General features: G+C 38.9%; 1 protein-coding gene and 1 long non-coding RNA gene across 2 annotated transcripts in view; one reads left to right on the forward strand and one right to left on the reverse strand.

The window, feature by feature from the left end:
- fkbp10a (FKBP prolyl isomerase 10a) overlaps positions 1-25,613 on the reverse strand; it is a 346,331-nt gene that overhangs the window by 171,198 nt on the left and 149,520 nt on the right. The window contains exon 2 of the mRNA XM_082186736.1: positions 23,459-23,607. Within this exon, the coding sequence (XP_082042862.1) occupies positions 23,459-23,607 (149 nt within the window). The remainder of the gene's footprint in view (positions 1-23,458; positions 23,608-25,613) is intronic.
- The window catches only part of LOC309511573, a 246,062-nt gene that overhangs the window by 88,052 nt on the left and 132,397 nt on the right, over positions 1-25,613 (forward strand). The window lies entirely within an intron of this gene.

Raw genomic sequence — 25,613 nt, forward strand, 5'->3', positions numbered from 1 at the left:
GACCTGTTTGCCTCCCACGACTCGTCCCATTGCGACCTGTTTTACTCCCTGACCGAGGGCACGCTCGGCACGGACACACTGGTGCACAGCTGGCCGCGGGGCCTTTGCAAGTATGCATTTCCTGCAAGAAAGGTTGGACCGAATTCAGTCTCCCTCCACCCTGAAAGTGTATGTTGCCGCTTCTCGACGAAGAAACATATCTGCATGGTGCCAGCATACTTCCTTATATACCCATGAGGTAAGGCGGAGTTACGCAATGCAAATTCCGCAGACCCATGGCATTTCTTTGCCATTGGCTCGTTTTATTTCTCGAAGATGAGAGGCTTTCTAAGCGAAACTCCATTCGTCGTCATGATGTAACGTCTCCGTTCCCTACTCAGGGAACGAGGGTTACGTAACCGAGACGTTTTACGTCCCCCTCTCAGAAGCCTTGGACATTTGGGACAATGTGTCAAAAAATATTTTCTCTAACCTCAAACCCTTTCTCCCACATTGTATGTAGTAGCAGCAACCATGTGTGGCCCACTATAGTCTTCTATCAAATAGCAGTATTCATTGGTTCCATGAGAGTGGGGCCAGCCCATAAAAATATCTTACATTTTAACGTCTAGTCGGTCCACAGTCTAATTCTGCTCTTTTTGGTTTTCAGCTATTGTTTTTGTCTGACTTTTATTATGAAGTTTTGTCTGTGGGTCATAATTTGTCATTTACTTTGCAGTTTCGTCTGAGATGCATCTGAAATCGGTCACAAGTTCACTTGTTCATTATAGTGAATGGCACATGTACTTTATGGAGAAAAGAGAAATGAAATTGAGTGAGCGGCTTAAGATGACGGAATTTGTGTGTGCCAGAGAGTAGAAATAACTATTTTACACCTTAAAAAATAATGACGATAATAACTTTATATGCTATAATGAAAATAAATAACTTGTTCACTTGTTCTCATATTCATGTCATATTTAATAGATAGTTCATTCATTTTAATAGAATAATAATACAAAAACTACAAAAAAGAATTAACACAATGATATAATTTAATTATTTTTACTTATAAATTTGCCATAAAAAGCAATAAATAGAGCACATAATACATGAAAGCTGTATTCCTTTCAGGGTTATCTGGTTTTGTTTATTTTTAGTTTTCTCCACATGGACTCTGTTTGTGTTTTCACCTTGGTTAGCTTGTCTTCATGGTTGTTAATTTGATTCATTACTCAGTTCAGGTGTGTGTTGTGTTCAGGGGCCCGTTCTTCGTACGTTGCTTAAAACATCCGAGATCTAATGAGACATCCAAGATGATATCATCGTGGTAATCATGATCTGGCTAATTAGGTTCTTCGAACACACCTGCCGGTTATGATTAGTATAGCTGGATTGAGTTAGTGAGATAATTGCGCGTTCATGCGCTGGTTGAAAAAGGGGATATGTATCGATAGTAGAAACATTGATCAGCAACGCTGCTATTGGCTGTTCAGCGTGGCCAAAGAGCGCGCTCAGTTTTTCTCCTCAGCAGAGCAAGAACTAATAGTCAAAGTTTATTCGGAATTTTAATGTTTAATTAAAACGCCAGGGAACACCTCAAAGTCTGCAAAAGCCAGGAGAGAGGGCTGGCAAAAAGTAGCAGACAATTTAAATCCGTTAGATGTGGCCATGTTACATGTTTTTATCACTTATTGGCCTATATTTTTGTATTTTAATAATTGCATAATTACTTTGTTCATTGTAATGTCAGAGTCACCACACTAGAACATGGGAACTAATAAAAGTGAAGAACAAAAATATTCTACATAATGGTAATTTTTAGTTAGCCTATACGATAGTCTCTTTTATAAAAGTCACTGTTAAATAAATGGTTGTCTGTTTATAAAAGCAACCAAGAAAAAGGCTGAGAAAAAAAAAGATAAGAAAAGATCTTAGTAGCCTACACTGTAAAATAATTTTTGCTGCATTAAATTAAGGCCGTATAGTCATTTCAACTGTTAAATCTTGAGTAATGATGAATTGCTTTGACTTGAAAGTGAAAACTGATAAACTTATGTTAATGTAAAATATTTTGCCATGAGTTATTGATCACATTTTTCCCGAGTGTAGTTCATTGTAATGACATTGTGTTTTCCTCTTTTGTGCACTTTTACATAATACACCAACACTTGTATCTGTTCCCAAGAAAGTGGTGGCTGAAATATGTGCAGTAAGTGGACATTTTCTAACTTTCCAAAGGAAAGAAAGTATAAGACTTTGTAATGTCTATTTGTTTCCATTGCACTGGACAGTGAATAAACCCTGTCAGATAACTGTCATATGGAGGAACTAGCCTGCAAGTGCATAAATAACTTTACTTAATTTATACTTGTATGCTTTATGGCAGCAATATAAGTTGCAGGATTCCACATCTACAGAAAGGCCTACAGAAGAGTCTGCACAGACAGAGGAGACATAGGCCTACAGGTGGGCAGTGGATAGACAACTTTTCCTTTTTATTTGTTGCATGAGGCATGTGTCTAATATCTCTTGTTGCAGGCACTTGACCACTGGCTTTTCTTTACAAAGAACAATTGAAATTAAACTCAAGGAACTAAGCATATTTGTCTTTTATTAAACATTTAATGAAAAAGTTTTTTTTTTTTTTTTTTTTTTTTGTGGCAATGTTGTGTAATATGGCACATGCAACAATGTCACAGGCCCTGTCAGGTGTGCAACCCTCAGACTTATCAGACACTGAAATCTTCACTTTAGCCAAAGTTCATTTCATTGTGTGCCCTTGTCCTGGCTAGAGCTGCATTGTAACTGGTTTGGGTCAGGGAATGGGGTCATAAAACACCTGTCTGCAGGCAGGAACATGTCATAATCACCTGTGAAAAAATGCAGTTCTGTTAGGATCGGCATAAGTGTATGTAATACAGTGAGCTTGATATTTAATTGTGGAACTTTCCTTACCACTTTCAAATAATGTGCATAAATGTGAATCTCTGAAAATTCTTAAGTCATGCACAGATCCTGGCCATTTTGCTTTCACATTTGTGATATGGAAGATTTTAGTCAACTGCCTTTTTTTATTTGATATAATATTACTAATGTGGAATATTATGAATCACAATAGTAACTGGGCTGCACATTTGCATTGTGAACCCCCTACATAGTCCCCTTCATTGAGGCCTTGATGGCAGTCTATGGTCTACCTATAGTCTATGGTACCAGTCACGTTAGTGAAGCCTGAGTGACACATACTGTAATCGGCATGGTCATGATTGCATGATCTTCATAAAAAAAATATATATAAAAACATAAAAAATTATAATAGCCTAAAAAAAAAAAAATAACTGCTTTACAACATTGGGTCTTAAGTGGCTTGGAAATGCCACAAAAAAACCTAAAACTGTTTTTTAAACCTAAAAGCGGCAGGTAAACTCTGAATGACACGACAGACAGCACTTTCCATCAAGTTCTCCGCATCTCCAATAGTGTAAAGGAAAGAGCCACTCGCAAATAATCTTAGGGCAATGCAAACAGTTTGTGCTGTAGTTAAAGCCAGACTCCGACAAGTCGAAAATAAATGTGCGTTTCCAACAAATTAATAATGTAAACGACAATCTCACGAGTCACGAGAAAAAATATATATCTCAGAAAGTGCACTATCGCGCCGCGCTGGACTTCCCGTATCAGCTCCGCTTATGAAGCCGCAGTCTAATCCTGTTAACATGAAATAAGCTGCTCACGAGCAGGTTTAAGATTGCGCACCTGTTGCTATGACAGCAAGTCCAGGATGAGTTTCGAAGAACCAAACAATCCAAGATCATGCCAAATCGCCAACAATCAAATCCAGCTAACTGAGTTAGCGACGTACGAAGAACGGGCCCCTGGTGTTCATGTCTCATTATCCTCTAACTACTTAAGTTCAGATCAGTTTGTGTTTCGTGTTGGGTCTCGTCTATGTGTAGTTGTGTTTGGATGTACCTCTTTGGAGTACTCTGTTGGAGCATTAAAGCCTAACTTTCGTCGTCGATTCTTTGGTGTTTTTGTTTTCCGTCTTGTTTATATTTTGCTTGGGGCCGGTGAATGCTTCGGAAGCAGACTAAGGAAACCACATGGATGACGCTCCACTTCAGTAGCACCTATACACCAAACTTTTGTACTTGTACCTAGTTATAGTTATATTATGTTATATTATGAAGACATTTACAGAGGGATTTGTAAAAATATTATTCCTAGCCTGATTTATATAACATTTTATTCCAAAAAACATGGCGAAAATAATTTTTTTAAGGCTATTGATAGTATTTTCTGATTTACAGGATAACAAAAGTAGATATCCATAAATCCCTCTGTAATTTTTTTCCCATCTAACATGTGAACACAATGAAATTTTTTTTTTAACCTGGCTTTATCCAATACTCAGATTTCGTTGTTTTAAATCTATGCAAATTAGTGCATATTTGATTAGATATTGCCTAATTTGCATATTTAAACATTAAATTACAGAAAACTTGTAATACATTTTGTTTCTCATCTTAATGTAGGTAATCAACTGTGAAAGTTTCATGGTGATATCTGCTAGTTAAAAATGTTACCCTATTCACCTGTAGTGTCTCGCCTTAATTTGCATAAAAAAACTTGCAATGGTGTTTTTCTTAGTTATTATGTAATATGGAATACATCACATATCATATATACACTGGGAACATTTAAGAGTGATATTGATTGAATATGTATGTCTTAAAAAAATTACACAAATAATGCTTAATTTCACCTTAAAAGTTGGTATTTTGCATATATATATACATAAAAAAGGCAGTGAGCCTCCATTATATCTTTGCTCTGACCCTTGACTATCGATCTAGAAACTTAATTTCCTCATCTTGATTGCCTACTTACAAAAAAAATAGGGGAAAATGGTCCAACGACTGAGCAAGATAGGCAATTTGGCGGCCATTTTGATATGCAAATTAGAAGGTCAAAAACTAAAAATTTCGCTTGGGAACCAGTTTTTTTGGACTCAGCACCCTTGAAATATGTAAGGTAGGCCGGTTCCCGACTTGTACCCATAAATGCTCCTCACTTCTTATAGAAGGCCATTTTTCTAAAATCCGTCTAGTCTATATCAAGAGAAACTAGGCCTGCACGATTTTGGGAATACATTTTAGATTTTTCTGGTTAAAATTGCTTTTTAAAATTCACAGAATACACACACACAAATGTTTCTTATATATCTCACAAATGTTTCTTATTATAACAATAACCTATAGCAGCCTATAAATCTTCCAAAAGATTTCAGTAACAATGCTAGAGAAAAATATATTGATTATCTTATGTTACTTCAAATGTTTCCATTCGTTATGATGATATGAAATGAGATAATAGTAAAAACATAAAGCCTAATTTTTGGTGCATTTTTCCTTTCAAACGCAATCGCCCCAAAATATGATACATTCAAACCCACAGCGCACTCCAAAATATGATACATTCAAACCCACAGCGCACTCCAAAATATGATACATTCAAACGCACAGCGTGCTCCAAAACATGATACATTCAAACGCACAGCGCGCTCCAAAATATGATACATTCAAACCCACAGCGCGCTCCAAAATATGATACATTCAAACGCCATCGCGCTCCAAAATATTAAACATTATAGTTATACATATCTATGTTTGAGCAGATATCCACAAATAGTATTTAACAGTAAACACGGGTCTAAATAGTATAATATTCACCATATATCTAGCAACAGTTCAACTGCAATGTGAAGTTTATGCAACAATACCATAAACTAATAAGTACGAATTTCTTACCTTACATCTTTCTTGTCTTCAGATCGCGTTCTTCTTCTTCTGGGGGTAAATCCAATGTAAGCTCAGACGTGTCTTCCAAACTCGACGAAAAGCAGAGACTTGTGAAGTTTTTGGGTGTTTTGTGTTTGAGGTTCGCGTTCCATGTGGACGATTTGCATGTGAATCACTTTTGCGCGAGTGGGCGTGGTCGAATTAAAAGTAATTAGCAAGCGTCTGACATCAGTAGCGGTTTTAGGCACGGGCGAACCGGGCAATCGCCCGGGGCGGCATTTTTGGGGGGGGCGGCACCGCCGGCACGAGCAGAAAAAAAAAAAAAATCTGCGCCGTGAAGCGGTTTTCTATTATCTATCATTTCATTGTGTGGGGAATTGCCAAATTTGCGCCCCCTGCTGCTGCAGGCGCCCCTGCTTGCTGAGAAGATGCCGTGCACAGAAGCTGTTTGTTTGAGAAGGGGAAAGGGGAGGGGGCGCGGAGGCGCGGGCGCGGATGACAGTTCACCTCTGGGTCTCTCCCAAATGGAACGGACAAGGGGGGGGGGGATCCATATAGTTATCGAAGTTATCAGTCACACCTCGACTTTCTTCCAGATAACGCACATTTCATTCATAATATTATAAATACGGGCCTCTATATTTCCTGCACATTTTTGTTTTTCTGAATGGTCTGAATGGCTAATAAAAATAGGTAATACAAAACGATTACTTGGTCACCACCACCAAGGTGAATTGGTTTAGTCTTGACTTCTGGTCGTGACTCGTGAGCGTGAGGGACAGTTATGGGGGGATTAGGGGAAATCTGTTGATTGTCGATGTCGAGGGCCAAATAAGAGATGGACAAGAAAGGTCAAAGCCATAAGGTGCCCAATTTAGAAACGAGCGAAAGATAAAGGTATGCAATGCAACTATGTTTTCTCTGTATGATTACGGTATCCATGTCATGAATGAAGGGGCAATATTAATTGGTGGGTATAACTCTTATTTGTTAGCCTTTTTTCTATGATTCTTGCTATGCTTAATAATTCGTTTTTAACTCAAACACGAGATCTAATTTCACCATAATATTGTTCTTTGCAACAAAACTGTTGCAAGTTCAGTTATTACACTGCAAAAATGCTTTTCTTACTTAGTATTTTTGTCTTGTTTCCAGTCCAAATATCAAACATTTCTTAAATAAACATGCATAACGTTATTTTACTAAAGTAGTACAATTACATAAGATATTAAGTCTTGTTTTCAGGGGAAATAAAAAAAAATTGAGTTTTTGCTTAAAACAAGCAAAACATTATCTGCCAATGGGGTAACAAAAATTATATTTGGGGGGCGCCGGGGGGGCGCTCGAAAGGGGTCTCGCCCAGGGTGTAATTCAATGTAGAACCGCCACTGTCTGACATACTGGACATCCTGTTGGTTATATACAAATGACTTAAACAGAGAATATTTGTTTTCAGTTTGAATCCGATCATTTAAAAGTACACACTTAAATGTGTATAAAGGTATATGGCTCATAAATGTGTGACAAGTATTCGCTGAGTTTTGTTTCAGTTTATAGACGTGCTCAAGAAAAAAAAGTTCACCGCGACGGAGAGGCAGAACGCACACCCTGTTTATTTTCTTTATTTTACAAAAGCACAATGTTTTGATTTGATTGTAAGTGGACACATACAAAAGTAGAAATATCACAGATCCTTTTTTTATATTTCTTTTTTCTGTATAACCATAAATGACGGAGTAATTTAAGTTTATTGTACTACAATGTGAAGAAAATCCAGCAAAACGCGGGGGCGCGTTTGCCGACCTCAGAGGGTTAAGAATTACGACTGTAAGTGATGCGGTTGTGCATCCTTTATAGGAAACAGAGTGGAGTCACACAGTTTTCTTTACCACATTCGTGATATTTAGGATATAAGATTATATTTTGTTTCTTTTATTTTATTTGTTTGATTTATTAATGAGTCTGGATTAAAGAAAGATTTTTCATGAAGAAAACGGAGTACGTGAATTGTTTTTATTGGACACAGAGAGGGTTGATATATATTAGGGCTGGGCAAGTTAGCGTGTTATTATCGCGTTAACGCATTTATTAATTAACGCCGACAATTTTTTTATTGCACGTTAACGCATTTTTTTTTATTTTTTTTATTTTGAAAGTCCGTTGCTCACCGGCTCTGAATACACATAGGCCTACAGTCAAACCATGGGTCACAGGAGGGGTGGGATGTTGGTCAGCCAGCAAATAACCCTCCCAAACCAGCAGTGGAGGGAGGCTTCGGCAGGTTCTCTCAGGTGAACAAAGGGAGACAGCGCTCCGCGAGTGAACGGCACATACATGAGAGTATGGGGCAACGGCTTCAGTGCGCAGCTGCAGCCTTTTTAACTTGAATTAAAATTATACATAACTTTACCTGATAGGCCTGCGTTTAGTTTAGCGGGGATGCTCTGCCATGTGAATTTCCTCCTGTTGATGTCCTGATAACTATTTAGATTCTGGAAACTCACAAACAGCGAGGATCAGTCTCTCCTCCAATGATTTGTGCTGCGCGTCGTGTACAAAAAGTTCAAGACAATTCAACTTCGGCACCGTGTGCGCACAACCGCGACAGTATTCGCGTTTGGTGTGAACGCACAGTAATAACAGGGAAACTTGCTACTGAACACAGACTGTTTCTGCTGCTCCCTGATGAAAGATACCTGTTGATACCCGTTCAGAAAAAAACCCAAGAAAACAGGACTCTGATGGTAACTTGTTTAACAAGCTAGATAAAAGCAGGGTTGCCAACTTTTCAGTTTAGCTCGGAGTGAGACTTCTCCGACGGGGGGGGGGGGGGGGGGGGGGGATGGGGCAGGCAGGGGCCACTTGTGCTTTTAGGGGGCACACCTTTAACATTCATCTTAACCTATTTTCAGTATTATTTCAAGTCATTTTTCACCATGTCATGCATGACTGCAATCTCTAGAAAAAGCTAATAAATAATATTAGCTAAGCTAATAAAACAATTTCAATTCAAATGAATGTTTCATTATGTTTAATTGTAGTGTGATATAATGATCAATAATAACACATTTTTAGCATCTAAGCACATCTAGGCACTTTTTTACACCTGGGGTGGGCGATATGGCAATAATATCACAATTTTTGTTTTGTTTTTCAGAAAAAATCACGATTTTATCATGATTCTTTTTCATGTTGGTTTTACTATTTTGCATGTGACTGAGCATTACAGCCAAACTAATGTCCCTATTTTAAAAACAAAGCCTTATAACAAAATATAGGTAACAAAATATAAAATAAAAAAGAATGGCAGACATTTAGGTCAAAGTGGCGAAGCTAAAATCTTTGTCACTATTTTCTTTGTTATTAAAAATTAAGAACAGAGATACATATTACACATACACAACTTAATATACAAATGAAATAAACAGTGCTTTATTTTTTCAGCTATAGGTGTATTTAACAGTAGAATTGAAGAAAGTAATTAAATGGACAAATATGAAAATAAAACACAAAAGACTTAAAGTCATAGGCGTAATTTGCGGGTGGGACGGGTGGGACATGTCCCCACCACTTTTTGCCAGGGTCGATATTGTCCCCATCACTTTTTAAAACATCTCGCGGCACGAATGTACCAATTCTACAAATAAATAAAACATCTCCAGTTAACTGGCAGAGCATTCATTTCGTTCGTTTTTTAAATAAAAGACGATCTAGCGCTCAAATGTGTTTTTTAAATCAAGTGATCAAAGTGCTCGTTGGCGCTGCGATCAGTGGCGCGGATACAGTGTTTTCGGTGGACCGCACTGTCTTCACTCGGACGCGCGCTTCAGTCCGTTGCGGATACTCTCTATTCGTTCTGGTGAAATCACAAAACATAATGCACACAAACGTGCCCCTGCTTGATATACAACCACTGATGAACATAAACGGTTTTGATGAGAAAAAAAAAATTTATATGAGAAAAAAAAAAAAAAACTATGCGAGAGCAGATTAGAACCCAGAACCTCTGACACGGTTGGCGAAAGTTCTACCACTGGACCATTAAGATACACGTTAGTCAAGCAGCGGATACATATATCAGGTTACATCTCATTAAACGACAAATTAAACCCCATGTAGCCTACTATTTAAATCGATTGAAGGTCATCGTAATGTTATTGTTCATATATCTGATTTAGCATTTTATTAGCAACCCCCCCACCCCACCCCACCCCACCTGTCCCACCCACTTTTTAAAACAAAGTTACGCCACTGCTTAAAGTTCTCAGTCAAGAGCAGTGAATGATTTCCTCTGTGTGTTTTGTTGTTTTATTAACATTAAAGGGATAGTTCTCCCCCCAAAAAGTCATAATTTACTCTCTTAAGTTGTTTTAAACCTGAATAAGTTTCTTTCTTCTGTTGAAAATAAACGTTATTTGAAAGAATGTCAGTAACCAAACAGTTGATGTACCCCTGTGACTTCCATAGTATATTTTTTTCCTACTATGTATGTCAATGGGGACCAGCAACTGTTTGGTTTTGGGTGAACTATCTCTTTAAGAACAAGCGGCAGCATGTTTATTATTAGGGCTACTGTCTCTGTAAGAACTGCACGCAACGCGTCTAATATACACGCATATATATATATGACAAGCAGATTTTAATTAATTTTCTCTGTTTGCTTTCACTTTAGACATAACCAACTTTGTTTATGTAAACATTGTCTGTATTTGACAGTATTAGCGCAATATTAGACTCACAAGATAACTTAGTCCAGTAACAGGCTTTTAGTGCATGTGCGCGTCGAGTGTACGCGCTCAGTAAAGCGCATATTTGAACAGCGCATCAGCAGCGAATGACATGTTTAACCGGCAAGGCTTTTGTGAACTGCAGTGTCCCGTTCCTCTGCGTTAACATTTGATGTGAATATACGTCGTGCTGCAGTGTAGACTATAGATGAAGGCGCCGCAACTGATAAAATGCGCAGTAGACTTTCCCTCTCTGCCGTGCGTGCGCGCGCTATCGGTTGGTTTGGACGACAGTCTCGCATGCGTGCTCGCTCTAGGTTCTGGGAGATTTTTAACTAATTTGCGCCATAACTAGTGGTCCATCCAGTAGTTAAGAGCCTGAATTGTTTATAGTAATTCTGAAATTTAGTGCACATGAGTGAAAAAAAAATAGAGCACAGAAGAATGTCTATTTTTGCGTGAGATTTCTTTGTTGAGCGTGAGAGCGTGAGATTGAGGCTGAATGCGTGACTGTCACGCGAGATGCGTGAGAGTTGGCAACCCTGTAAAAGGTAATGCCCTGGCAGTGGCAAATAGCTTTGGTTTAATATTTGATTTGATTACATTAATGTTTAAGTTGAGATTTACAAGAAATATTTTATTGCTACTGTGTAAAGGGAATACTGCTGGTAAAAAGTACATTAGGCTATTTGTTTAAAGTTTTTGCAAACCACATGTTATTGCACTTTTGTGTAGGCCTATATAGCAGTACATTTAGATCAAAAGTGTGCAATACACGACTTTAGAATTCATTATAAAATTTTGCGCGTAATAATGCGATTAATCGCGATTAATCGCAAGAAAATCATGCGATTAATCGCGATTAAAAATTTTAATCGTTGCCCAGCACTAATATATATATATATATCTAGACAGGAGTATAATATATATCTAGACAGGAGTATAATGGCGAACAAAGCATTTTGGATCGTGTGTTCCTCCCTGCCCTCGCTTCATTACGACTGGGGATACATGCGATTTATGTGTTGTTTGTTTGGGAGTGGAGCATGCACGGTCAAGCTCTAGTAGTGATATGGCTAGTGATATGGCTGTTGCCAGCAGCCATATCACCCTGTAGCCCAAGACTGGTTGCCCACTGAAGCTAAGCAGGGTCGAGCCTGGTTAGTACCTGGATGGGAGACCTCCTGAGAAAACCAGGTTGCTGCTGGAAAAGGTGTTAGTGAGGCCAGTAGGGGGTTCTCACCCTGTGGTCTGTGTGGGTCCTAACGCCCCAGTATAGTGACGGGGACACTATACTGTCAAAGTATGGGGCGCCGTTTGTAAAGCGGCTCACGCTGAAAATAACAGCAACATTTTGTCACATTTAGCTTCAAACAATGTTTAAAAAACTGGTATGAATTTTTGATGGTCACTTTTTACCACATTTACAACAATATTTGTCAACTTAGAGATATTTTAAATAGTTAAATCTAAATATTAAATGTTACACCTAAATGCTAAATCTAAATCTAAATGTTAAATCTAAATCTAAATGTTAAATCTAAATATAAATCTAAATGTTAAATCTAAATGTTAAATCTAAATGTTAAATCTAAATCTAAATGTTAAATCTAAACGTTAAATCTAAATGTTAAATCTAAATATTAAATCTAAATCTAAATGTTAAATCTAAATCTAAATCTAAATGTTAAATCTAAATCTAAATGTTAAATCTAAATCTAAATCTAAATGTTGAATCTAAATGTTTCGGGTGAAACTAAATATTTAACTAATATGCAAATAAAAAATGCCAGTAACCGGAAGTGCCAAAATAAAAGCTCGAGTGTGTGTTTATAGCATGGTTTATAGTGTCAAATAACGAATAAAAACCATCTCATAATAATAACTATAATATAACGATAATAACTACCTAAAATAATAAACACGTTTGGAGAAACTGTAGAGTTTCGTGATGAGAGTGATGACATGACATTCAGTCAAAGTGAGCCCCCTCGTGGCTGGCTATTATGGCTGCAGGTCATAAGTCCCGCACTTTTCATAAAAGTGACGCTAGCCTACTCTTCAAATACAGTTTCTCCAAATGTGTTTATTATTTTAGGTAGTTATTATCACGATAATCCATGTCCAAGAGTCCATTTCCTCGGATGAGATGGTTTTTAGTCGTTATTTGACACTATAAACCATGCTATAAACACGACCTCCTCGAGCTTTTATTTTGGCACTTCCGGTTACCGGCATTTTGATTTTGCATATTAGTTAAATATTTAGTTTCACCCTAAACATTTAGATTCAATATTTAGATTTAGATTTAACATTTAGATTTAGATTCAACATTTAGATTTAGATTTAACATTTAGATTTAACATCTAGATTTAGATTTAACATTTAGATTTAACATTTAGATTTAGATTTAATATTTAGATTTAACATTTAGATTTAGATTTAACATTTAGATTTAACATTTAGATTTAGATTTAGATTTAGATTTAACATTTAGATTTAGCATTTAGATTTAACATTTAACATTTAGGTGTAACATTTAATATTTAGATTTAACTATTTAAAATATCTCTAAGTTGACAAATATTGTTGTAAATGTGGTAAAAAGTGACCGTCAAAAATTCATACCAGTTAAATACAACATTGTTTGAAGCTAAATGTGACAAAATGTTGCTGTTATTTTCAGCATGAGACACTTTACAAACGGCGCCCCATATCAAAGAGCACCGTCCTTCGGATGAGACGTAAAATCGAGGTCCTGACTCTCCGTGGTCATTAAAAATCCCATGGCACTTCTCGTAAAGAGTAGGGGTGTAACCTGGCCACATCCCACCCATTGGCCCTTACCAATCATGGCCTCCTAATAATCCCCATCCACTGAATTGGCTCTATCATGCTCTCTCCTCTCCACCTATAGCTGGTGTGTGGTGAGCGCACTGGCGCAGTTGTACTGTGGCTGCCGTCGCATCATCCAAGTGGATGCTGCACACTGGTGGTGTTGAGGAGTGATTCCCTGAAATGATTGTAAAGCGCTTTGGGTGTACAGTAGTACATATGAAAGCGCTATATAAATGCCTCATTCTATTCTATTCTATTCTATTCTATTCTATTCTATTCTATTCTATTCTATTCTATTCTTTTCTATTCTATTCTAGTAAAAGGGGGCTGACAGTGTTCATTCATAATTCCTGACGTGTAAAATATGCACTATTGAGAGTTTTAGCTCTGCTCATGTTGGCTTTGTTCTCAAGGGAAGAAAGTCAATAAAGATTCTTTGGCTCGGATCTTGCGTTTGCTGAGGCAGTGCGTAGATTTTGGGTCTGCATCTCTTATATACGAATCTAGTGGCTCATCTTGCGTTTGCTGAGGCGACATGTAGATAATGGGCCCACACAATATATATATATATATGTATATATGCGCAGGGAACTGAGCACTTTTCCTTTCTCTCTTTCTCTTATGATTGTGTGCAAACTAATTATGTGTGTTTGTACACTATTATTTAGGCTATAGTTCTGTTTTGTGTTTGAGATTATAATATGAATATTCAGTCATTAAGACCATATTTTCTTGTCTGCTTGTTTCTGGCTGCATTTCCTTTTGATTAAATTAAATGTTAAATACTCTTCTGATTTGATGTCTGTATTAATACACTATATTCAGCCTTTCACCTAGACCGTTTCTACTCGTCTGGTTGATGTTTGGCAGCATTTGATGTCTGTATTAATACACTATATAGAGCATCACAGTCCCGCCCACAGCCGGTGCCGGAAGTAAAAATTCAATACAATTTCTCCATTGACAGTTGGGGTATAAGCCATAAAAACGTAACCATACATGGTAGACTTAAAACCAGCTACGGCTGTACTAAGCGATTGTATATGCTCATATAACCGCCAAAAGTTCATGGGGCACTAACCTTGTTTTGAGATAAATGCCTTTTATTCGCGATGTCTTGGAGAAGTACTTCATTACCCACAATCCTAAACAATCCCACAATCCCACAGTGATGCATCTGATTGGTGGAGCTCGTGTAAACCCCGCGAAAGTTCGTGAAGACTCAAGATAAATAGAAAAAAAAAAAAAAACTGTTGCGTTTTTTTGCACTGTATCACTGATGTGACATTTGAACCGAGGAGTCTTCATATATGGTATGAGTCATATCAAGCATTTTATGATGCCACTGTCAAAACAATATTTAGCTTAGGCATACCCAGAGCCATAGAGAGCTCTTCATGCATTTACTGAACATTTGTGTAATAATTTATGGCAAGTTAATAAACTGAATATGATGCACTTTCTGGTTTGCTGACCTTCACTTTTTAATTTTCACTTGTTGTTATTAAGAAAATACATTAAATGTTATTAAAATTAAGGATGAACTATAACTTCATGAATAAAATGAGCATGGATCACAAGTGGGAAATTGTTGAGGCATTTGTCAGCAACCTGCCCGTGGGCCGCTGAAACTGATGAGCAGAACGCCGCGCGGACTGCCAGATCTGCACCCGTGAGCCGCGGACCACCAGCCATGCTTTCCAGTCTATTTACACAATTACTACTGAAAGAACTGCTATAAACGGCACAAGAAAAAGTTCGCGTGGCTGTCGTCAGATTTTAAAGTCGCTCTAAAGGCTCTTTCGCGGTTGTGGCTTCAGTCGACTTCAGTGAGGCGCGGTGGTTTATGGGATGAGTAGTTCCTTCGCTCGGAAATGAAAATATGTACACAGTCTTGTACCTTTGACTTTTTTTGGATTTTCTCGCCGTTTTTTCACTCGAAATGATATGTTGTATGCCTATGAGTTCAGCCGTAGCTGGTTATCCTCAGACATGCTCTAAAACTCTTTAGATACGGATTTTCGAAAACGTCAATGGGAGAAATGAATGGGAAATTTACTTCCGGCACCGAAGCGCTCTCGGGCTGTGGGCGGGACTGTGATGCTCTATTCAGCCTTTCACCTAGACCGTTTCAACTTGTCTGGTTGATGTTTGGCAGCATTTTATTTTTGAAAAATATTAAATATGTACTCCTCTGATCTTTGAGGAGTTATATGTCTGTATTAATATACTATGCAGCCTTTCATTCAGACCGTGTTTAATTGTCTGGTTGATATTTAGCTGCATTTCATTTTTGAGAAAATGAATATGTACTCATCTGATTTTTGAGGGGTTAGATGTCTGTATTTATATAGTATTCAGCTTTTCATCCAGACCGTGTTTAGTTGTCTGGTTGATATTTGGCTGCATTTAATTTTTGAGAAAATTAAATATGTACTCATCTGATCTTTGAGGAGTTAGATGTCTGTATTAATATACTATGCAGCCTTTCATCCAGACTGTGTTTACTTGTCTGGTTGATATTTGGCTGCAATTAATTTTTGAGAAAATTAATTATATACTCATCTAATCTTTGAGAAGTCATTTAATTCTGAGCAAATTAATGGATAACACCTCATTATACGGTGCCTTCAGGGGCTGTTCTGCCAACCCCACAACCCACGTGTGCTTTGGAGCGCAGTGTTCTCCAGCGAGTTCTAGTCTCAGTGTCTGACTCGCAGAAGGAGGGTTTAAGTGGGGTCAGTTTAGTTGTTCCTGCCAGTCATCCGTTTAAGGACACTGGATTGGCTTCTTGAGCTATACTAGAGCCCAGTCTTGAGAGGCTGGTACCTTTAGTAATCTCAGCCGTAGTCGTCTTGGGATAAGACAGATCTGAGGACAATCATTATCTCTAGGGGTGTAACGATTCATCAACTACATCGATGTATCGATTTATATTCCTACGATCCAACTGGATCGATCTGTGCTCGGCAAGTTGGCCTTCCGGACGACATATATCGATCTAATATCATTTTAAAAGGTAATGAATCGATTGTATCGATACTAGGAAATAGCGCATTGGATTTAAGCATGTTAGACTTTATATGGATGTTTTTTCTTTGCACATTTAATGATAAAGGCGTTAAACGTGACTTGATTCAGTCTGCCTATCTGTCGTCGTCGCCATGCGTGACGCGCCAGCAGCATCGCGACAACAGTCAAGCAGCGCAAAGTCTCTCACCTCAGAAAAACGGACTTTCCTGTCCTCTCAGCCGCTATAGGCTACTGCAGGAGCGCACACTCTTCAACTGCACGCGCAAATGCGGCGGAGCGCGCTGTATCACTTCACTAAAGTCATACGAGAATGCAACGTCGTAAATTAGTAAGTTAAGAAATAAAAGTAAAATACCAATAAATTACGTTATTGGTACGCCATGTGTGTTGCTATTTATCAGGAGCAGTTTCCATGTTTCTTTACCAGTGCTTCTAAGTATTGTGTATCACCATGGTAGCCTAATTGTTGTTTGTTTCCATAACAAAATGCCACTTACTGGTTATTTTGTATATTTGTATATGACTGTGGTGGCTCATACCAAGATTGTATTAACAAAAACTAGTTTGGGACTGCTATTTAATAGCTTAACCTCGCAGTGCCTACTGTCTATCAGTATTTGTCATATTCTTAAATTTTTTTTGTTAAGTAAAGGGGGACAGAACTTGTGTGTCAACAATTTTTGTGTAAACAAATGTATTATAATAGGCTTATATAATTCCTAAAAAGGTGGGTCGCGGCTTGATGACCATGGGTCGTGGGTCCTTCGGATGAGACGTTAAACCGAGGTCCTGACTCTCTGTGGTCATTAAAAAATCCCAGGATGTCTTTCGAAAGAGTAGGGGTGTAACCCCGGTGTCCTGGCCAAATTTGCCCCTTGGCCTCTGTCCATCATGGCCTCCTAATCATCCCCATATACTGATTGGCTTCATCACTGTCTCCTCTCCACCAGTAAGCTGGTGTGTGGTGGGCGTTCTGGCGCAATATGGCTGCCGTCGCATCATCCAAGTGGGTGCTGCACATTGGTGGTGGTTGAGGAGATTCCCCCCTTCTGTAAAGCGCTTTGAGTGTCGAGAAAAGCGCTATATAAATGTAATAAATTATTATAATTATTATTATGGGGAAATGTGGGTCCCATGGCCAAACTATTCAAAACATCATTCAATGTTGTGATAATCGTAATCAATAATCACAATTACAATTTCAAGGGAATAATTAACAATTATCATTTTTGTCATAATCGTTCAGTCCTACTTATTAAAATAAAATGTGAATGCATTTGACATTAATTTGTGTTTTACTTGTTTGTTTATATCCATAATTAATTGATACCTGATTCACTTACAATAATTTTTGGCTAAAAAGTCACTGAATCGATTTCAAGTCACTGAATCGTTTCGGATCGTATCGTTCTAAATGAACCAATATCGTCCTTGAATCGTATCGACAATCATGAATCGTGAATCGAATCGAATCGTTGTTAAAACGAATCGTTACACCCCTAATTATCTCAAAGAAGGCTTCGACTAAGAAGTCCTGACGGTTATGGAGCAAGAAGTACAGACTCTTCTGCGAAAGGAGGCTATAGAAAGGGTTCCTCCTCCCAGCAGGGGGTCAGGGTTTTACAGCCGTTACTTTATTGTTCCAAAGAAGGACAGAAGGTTGCGTCCTATTCTATCCCTGCGTCAATTAAACCACAGGGTTCAAAAACTCAAGTTCAAAATGCTTACACTCAAACAGCTTACACTCAAACAGATTGTGTCACAGATTCAGTCCGAGGACTGGTTTGTTAAGATAGATTTGAAGGATGTGTACTTCCATGTAGCCATCCATCCTCATCACAGGAAGTTCATGAGGTTCGCTTTTGGGGGCGAAGCGTACCAATATCAGGTTCTTCCCTTCGGCCTAGGTTTATCACCCCGCACTTTCATGAAATGCGTGGATGCACTTCTGGCTCCACTGAGACCTCCAGGGTATTTGTGTGTTGAATTATATCGACGACTGGTTGATTTTAGCTCAATCTGAGCAGATGGCGGTTCGGCATCGAGATGTCGAAAGTTGGGGCTGAGGCTCAACGCCAAAAAGAGTGTGCTCCTTCCAGTTCTAAGGACCACTTTTCTAGGTGTGGTTTGGGATTCGACGACGATGCAGGCACAACTATCCCCTGCTTGTATAGCATCGATTCTCTCAGCCGTAAATGGGGTAAAACATGGCCAGTCACTCACCGTGAAACAGTTTCAGAGACTGTTGGATCTTATGACAGATGCGTCCAACGTAATAACTTTTGGCCTCCTGTACATGAGACCCCTGCAGTGGTGGCTCAAAAACAAGGGGTTTTCTCCGAGGGGAAATCCGTTTTGCATTATCAAGGTCGCGTGGCGATGCCTACGTGCCTTAGTCATGTGAGAGAAACCTTGGTTCCTCGCCCAAGGCCCAATGTTGGGGGCTTCTTGTTGTTGCATAATGCTAACGACAGATGCTTCCCTCACAGGTTGGGGGGCAATCATGAATGGTCACTCGGCACAATGTCTGTGGCAGGACCATCTACTTTCTTTGCACATAAATCAGCTAGAAATGATAGCGGTGTTTCAAGCTCTCAAACACTTCCTCCCAGACCTGAGGGGCCATCATGTGCTTACATCAACCAACACATCGGTGGTCTCTTACATCAACCATCAAGAGGCTCTGAGGTCATGTCACTTATGCAAACTGACTCACCAGATCCTCCTTTGGGCCCAAGGGAGTTTGCTCTCTCTAAAGGCTTTCCTGTAGCTCAGTGGTAAGAGCATTGTGTTAACAACGCAAGGTTGTGGGTTCGATCCCAGGGGATTGCACATGCCTATGTATAAAATGTATAGTCGCTTTGGATAAAAGCGTCTGCCAAAATCCATAAATGTAAAGGCAATTTGCATCCCTGGGTATTTAAATCAGGGAGCAGACATCCTGTCTGTTGAGGCAGGGGCTGAGGCCCAGGGAATGTAGACTCCACCATGACTCCACCACCAATGGAAAACTTTGGTCAAGCAGAAGTAGACCTGTTCGCATCTTAAGAGATGACACACTTGTCCACAGTGGTTCTCACTCTCAGCCTGCTCCTCTGGGGCTGGACGCTATGTTGCAGACGTAGCCGAGGTCACGTCTGTAGGCATTTCCCCCGATCGCTCTTCTCCTGGGAGTTCTGTAGAGAGTTCGCCGGGACGGGGCCCGTCTTCTATTAATAGCCCCGTTTTGGCCGGCCCGGGTATGGTTCTCAGACCTAGAGTCTCTCCTCGACGGCTCTCCTCTGGAGATTGCGTTCAGGGGGGACCTTTTCTCTCAGACGAGCAGGTTGATACTTTACCCCTGCCCAGAATTGTGGAAACTTTGGGCTTGGCTTCTGAGGGGGGCCCAGCTCATAAGTTCAGGTCTCTCAACCAAGTTTGTTGAGACCATCCTCCAATCCAGAGCTCCCTCCATGAGGAAACTCTACACCTTGAAGTGTATATTTTTTCACTTCCTGGAGTGGAGAGCATCAGCTGGACAGAGTTATTTGCCCAGTGGGTGCAGTGCTCGAGTTCCAGCAGAAGCGTTTCTCTGCAGGGTTATCCCCCTCCACACCAAAGGTGTAAATAGCGGCCTTAGCTTCTTACTACGTATCTATGTATCTTTATGTATATATTTTATCTATGTATATATGTATCTTTGGGGAGACACCCTCTAATAATGTATCCTTCATGGCACTGTGAGGCATCAGACCAAGAGACTAGGAGTAAGGTTGCTTCTAAAACATTATCGTCAGGAGTTTCCCTCCAATATATTTGTGATGTGGCAGGATTTTGCCTCGCCGCACACATTAGTGAGGTTATATGAATTTGACCTCGGCTCCACTCCAGGGGCGCATGTGCTTTCGTCTTAGCGTGTGCAGAGATTTCACACGGACAGGCACTTGTTACTATGGCGCTGTGGGTATAGTGTTCCCACAGCGTCTCGATGCAGCTCAAGTTCACTTGAAAGGTCACATCTCAGGTTACGACTGTAACCCTGGTTCCCTAAAGAGGGATTGAGACACTGCGTCGCCCTGCCATACTCCCTGCATGCCTGTGAGCAACTTGCTTCAGCCAATCAGAAGCTAGAGGCTGTTTGTTCCAGGTATGCTTTATAGTTTCCTGTTCGATGACGTCACCTTCCGTCAAGCCATTTGGACTGATTTCATAGGTGCTTTGCGACGCAATCACACAGAGGCGTTTCCACAGCGTCTCGACCAAGCGGCAACCTCACCGTCTCTCTCTTGAAACCAACACGGAAGTAGTTAAACTGCAATTCATTGACTGGCCGCTTGGGCTGGCTGCAGAAGTGAGTCAAATCTGTATCTCCCCCATGTTAAAATTACCAACTTTACAGCAGAAAAAAACATGTTTACAGCCTGGATCTCTATGTGGCTTTGGTCTATAGAGCTAATTTTGCCCTTCATAACAACTGTGAGGGGGGTGAATTTTTTTATAACTCATCCGTTTAGTTGATTAATATTTAAATTCTGCATAATTAAGGGTGTGGCCACTTGAGTGACAGATGGATTCCCGCTGATGTCATTGCTAGCTGTTTGTCTGCTGTTGTTACTAGCCGTCACTTCACCTCAGCAAATTTTAGCTGCTGAACTTGCCATCTCTGCAGTGTTTTGTGCTTTTTTCCGGGATTATTTCATACAATTTAATACACCCATTACTTCGCCCATGGCTTAGGATTCCGTCGAGAGAACAACCAGCGCAGTATTTCAGTTGTTTTCCTCTGTGAACATGCACTAATGGATATCTGACAATTTCGTTGCTTTTTGGAGTTTTCAGATTTAAAAACGTCAATAAAGGCTTGTTCGTTCTGCTCTCACGGAACAGATAGATTATAATATGCTTATGTACCGTCAGATGAAATCCTGCAGGTGTCGGCGCTTTCTCCGTCCATGCAATAAATGCACATCCTTGAATGAGCGCGGATTTTCTAGCGCATTTACTTGAACTTCATAGGCAATATATTTATGGTTTAACCCATTTGAGAGGCGGCCCAAAAACAGAATTTAAAATGGACTGAATAAGCTCTCTACGAACTTGACGAGCGATTCCGCGCTGACGGACCATAGACTATAAAAAGAGAGTGACTGACATGTAACGTTAAGCACATAAATCACTTTCACACACACACTCTCATAGTAATATTAAGTTACTGCATAATACATTTTCAACTAGCAGAATAGTACAGAATCATAGCAAGGCTCCTCAGCTCCACTCACGCCCCGCCCCTTTGCCTATTTTCTGTTATCCGGGAGTGACGCAAGGCCAAGATGGCGACGGCCGGCTCCGCCTACTTTAGGCTTCAAAAATGCTCTTCAGAAACCTACGGGTGACGTCACGGACACTACGTCCATATTTTTTTACAGTCTATGGTCTCGACACAGCGTCTCGTTTCCTTTTCAGGGAACCAGGTTTAGAGTCGTAAGCTGAGACGGTTTCCGTCCCTAGTTGTTGTTACCAAGTCGGTACTGAATTTTTAAATGTAACGATACCAGCATTTCTGTAGTACCGGTACCCACTAATAGGCAGCTGCTTTCAGTCGCTTCCGTGTTTATCTAAGCGCGGGGCTCTAGACTAACTTTTTTACTAGGAGCACAGTAGCCAATATATACCACGATATATATAGTGTCTGTGTATATTAAGCCGCAAAAAGACTATTTAAATATTAACCCTGCATGTTCTGCTGGTCTCTGTGTGAATGAATGGCGCAGGCGCGCGGTTTAATTTACCTCACACACACACTGAAGCATGAGTGACGCTCGCGCTGTTTTCAGTCTCTGCTGCCTCATGATATGATGACATGATGAAATTCGAGTCACTTCATGAGCATTTTACCGTTTCATTTGAGAAAAACTATCGTCATATACACACACAGAAACTCAAAGGTCTTCACGGCAACCCGTCAAAATAAAAATTTGGTTTAACTTGAAGAAATTGACAAATAATTATATTAGGCTACTGTCCAGTAGATTTAGCTACGCCTCCGTGCATTAAAAATACTACTACTACTACTACTACTACTACTACTACTACTACTACTAATAATAATAATAATGTGTCCATAGAAGGTTGCTTATTTTTTTTTATAAGCAATATTTACGTTTAAACCGCATGTAGCCTTCAATGCTTATGTATTTACTTATGATTACCGTCATAAAAAAAGTCACTGAATTTATTTTAAAAAAAGAAATTTGAATAGTTCAATAAAATAGAAAAATAGTTCCAACAGATTTTGCTGTGGTACCGAAATTGGTACCGAGAACCGTAAAATTTTAATGGTATCGGTAACGACTACTGGAATTTTGGTACCGTGACATCCCTAGTCCTTAGTAGTCCTCTGTGAGGTATGAAAAAAAAGTAGTTATTGATTAGCTAATAGTGAACTGCCTCATTCAACTGAGCATTATTACTTACTAATTCATTAATCAGAGTTTCTTGTTAGTTAATAGTAGTTACTAGAGTGTTAAGATTGTGTTACTCATTTGTTACTGTGTAGTTATTCATTAATGATGGAACTATTCTAAAGTGTTACCGTATTTAATTTGGAAATGGCTATATTTACGTTATAAAATAAAATAAAAAATTGTCAAGTTTAGATTTTCTTTTTTTAAATGTTAAACTAATTGTGGCTAAACAAATTGGTAAATAGAATCAATGTATAAAGCAGGATTCTCCCAAAAGCCTATGTGTTAGAAAGAGTGTGTTATCTATCTGTCTAACTTCAGGACGAGAGACATAAAAATGAGGGCAATTGGAACCCTAAATATACAGCAATCCACAATTTTGTCAAATATTTTATTACTATTTCTAATTCTATGGTGATAGTTAATGAATTTTGTTTCTTGCAAGAAGATAAAATAATCATTTGTAAATAACTTTAATAAATCAGTCATTATAATGAATCAAATAACAAATCCATAGCAGGAGGACCACTGTAAACACAACACTGTGTAAAATTGGGGATATGTATTGCCTTTTTTCTGTCATACTAGGAAAATAATTGATTTATTAAGGCGAAGAAACAAAAGACATTGTTACCAGCTCCCAAGACTCCATAAGCCAGGTGAGGAGGTACAGTGATCTTCCTTCGCTCGTTTACACACATGCCCTGAACTCCTTTATCCAAACCTGGAATGACTTTAGATTCCACACCCACTTGCCCCACGAATGGAAAACCCTTATCCAGGCTGAGAGAGAGAGAGAGAGAGAGAGAGAGAGAGAGAGAGAGAGAGAGAGAGAGAGAGAGAGAGAGTCACTTTATTTACAAAAACATTCAGGAAAAACATTTTTTGTAAAAAAAAAATATATATTTATTACATTTTCAAATTCAATGTAAAAAAAATACAAAATAATTATATATATATATATATATATATATATATATATATATATATAACATCAAAACCACTGTAAAAAAAAGTAGGGGAAGGGATGATTACAAGAAAAACAATTTACCTTCCTTGACAGTACACATAGAGCTTTGCAATTACATTAAAGTGATGCTTTTACTGTATGATGCTTTTCCCCTATGATGCTTTTCGGATATTACCTTTTATATAGCTGTTTGTGAGTGCAAAAGTTCTGCAAAGTTTCAAAGATCAAAGTGAACGATAAATGGAGTTAGTGGGCCCCTCTATGGGGTTAAATTGATGCCAAAACCATTGAAAATGGACAGACTAAAAGTCACAAATAGATATTACAACTTGTAAACACAAAACACAATCTACAAATAGATTAAAAATCCGCAAACAAAGTCCTCATGAGCCGCAAATGTAAAACAAGATCTACAAACAGATACAAAGTCCTCAAACAAACTCTTTGTGATCCACAAATATAAAGCATGATCTACAAAAAGATAAAAAATCCACAAATAAACACATCCTGATTCACAAATAGAAATCAGTGACTTGTACTTGAAAACCAGAATTTGAATGAATGTAAAGTGACTTGTTTGCAGGTGAAGATCATGTTCTGTTTGTAGATTGTGTCACATTTGTTTTCAGAATTTTGACACTACTGTTTCGCTGTTGTGACAAAATAATGCCATAATCATTGAAAATGAAGAGACTATGAGTCAAAAATGCATATACAATTTGTAAACACAAAACAAGATCTACAAATAAATTTTAAATCTGCAAACAAACTCCTCATAATCTGCAAATGTAAAACACAATCTGTAAATAGATTCCAAATCTGCAAACAAACTCCTCATGACATACAAATATAAAATGTGATCTACAAATAGATTTAAAATCCGCAAACAAACTCTTTATGATTCACAAATAGAAATCAGTGACTTGTACTTGACAACCAGAATTTGAATGAATGCAAAGTGATTTGTCTGTGCATGAGGGTCATTATTTGTTTGTAGATTGTGTTGCATTTGTTTTCAGAATTTTGGCACAACTGTTTCGCTGTTTTTTTCCCATTGAAAAATCTACAAATGCCCTCCTCACAATTTGCAAACAAATACAGCCTAACTTGTATTTTCAAACCACTGTAAAAAGACATTCTTACACATTCTGTGCAAAGCTCAGCATCCAAGTGTTGAATCTGTGTTTGCAGATCACAGGGCATTCACAGATCCCTCTCAGGGGGCCAATGTTTCGTAAAAATTTGAAGCTTCCCCGGGCGCCGCCAATGATTAGCGGACCCCCACCTGCTGTTAGCATTCCATTGACTCCCATTCATTTTGGCATCACTTTGACAGCGAATAACTTTACATCTTAGGCGTTTAAAGACTCCATTTGTCCATTATTTATTTCTAAAGAAACACGACAATGTATAAAAGGCTCCATTACCTTGTATCTTACGTTATGGCCCCGTAGAAGCCGTTTTTGTAAAAATAGGCTAACGATTGCGTCATAACCACGCGACTCTCTGTCGCACAGTAGAGAGATTACCGTATGGACAGGAGGAGAAGCTCGCGGGCAATCGGGGGGACGTGGAGGCAAAATGACAAAATGATTAATCAGAATACTTAGCAAAAGTTGCTCCTGCTCCTAGCTCATGGACACCTCCTACTCACACTCTCCGTCTCTGCAAGTTTCGGAAGGGAATGATTCAGATTTCTCTTGGCACAGCTTCTAGAAGACAGACGGGTTGCTCACGTCACATCTACGTCGTCAAGCTCAGTTTGAGTCTGCGCAGTACGGTCAGACATCAGGAAGTGAGAGCTTCTAATTTGCTTCAC

This window comes from Leuciscus leuciscus, assembly GCF_965113295.1.
Source record: "Leuciscus leuciscus genome assembly, chromosome: 12".
NCBI classification, from domain to species: Eukaryota; Metazoa; Chordata; class Actinopteri; order Cypriniformes; family Leuciscidae; genus Leuciscus; species Leuciscus leuciscus.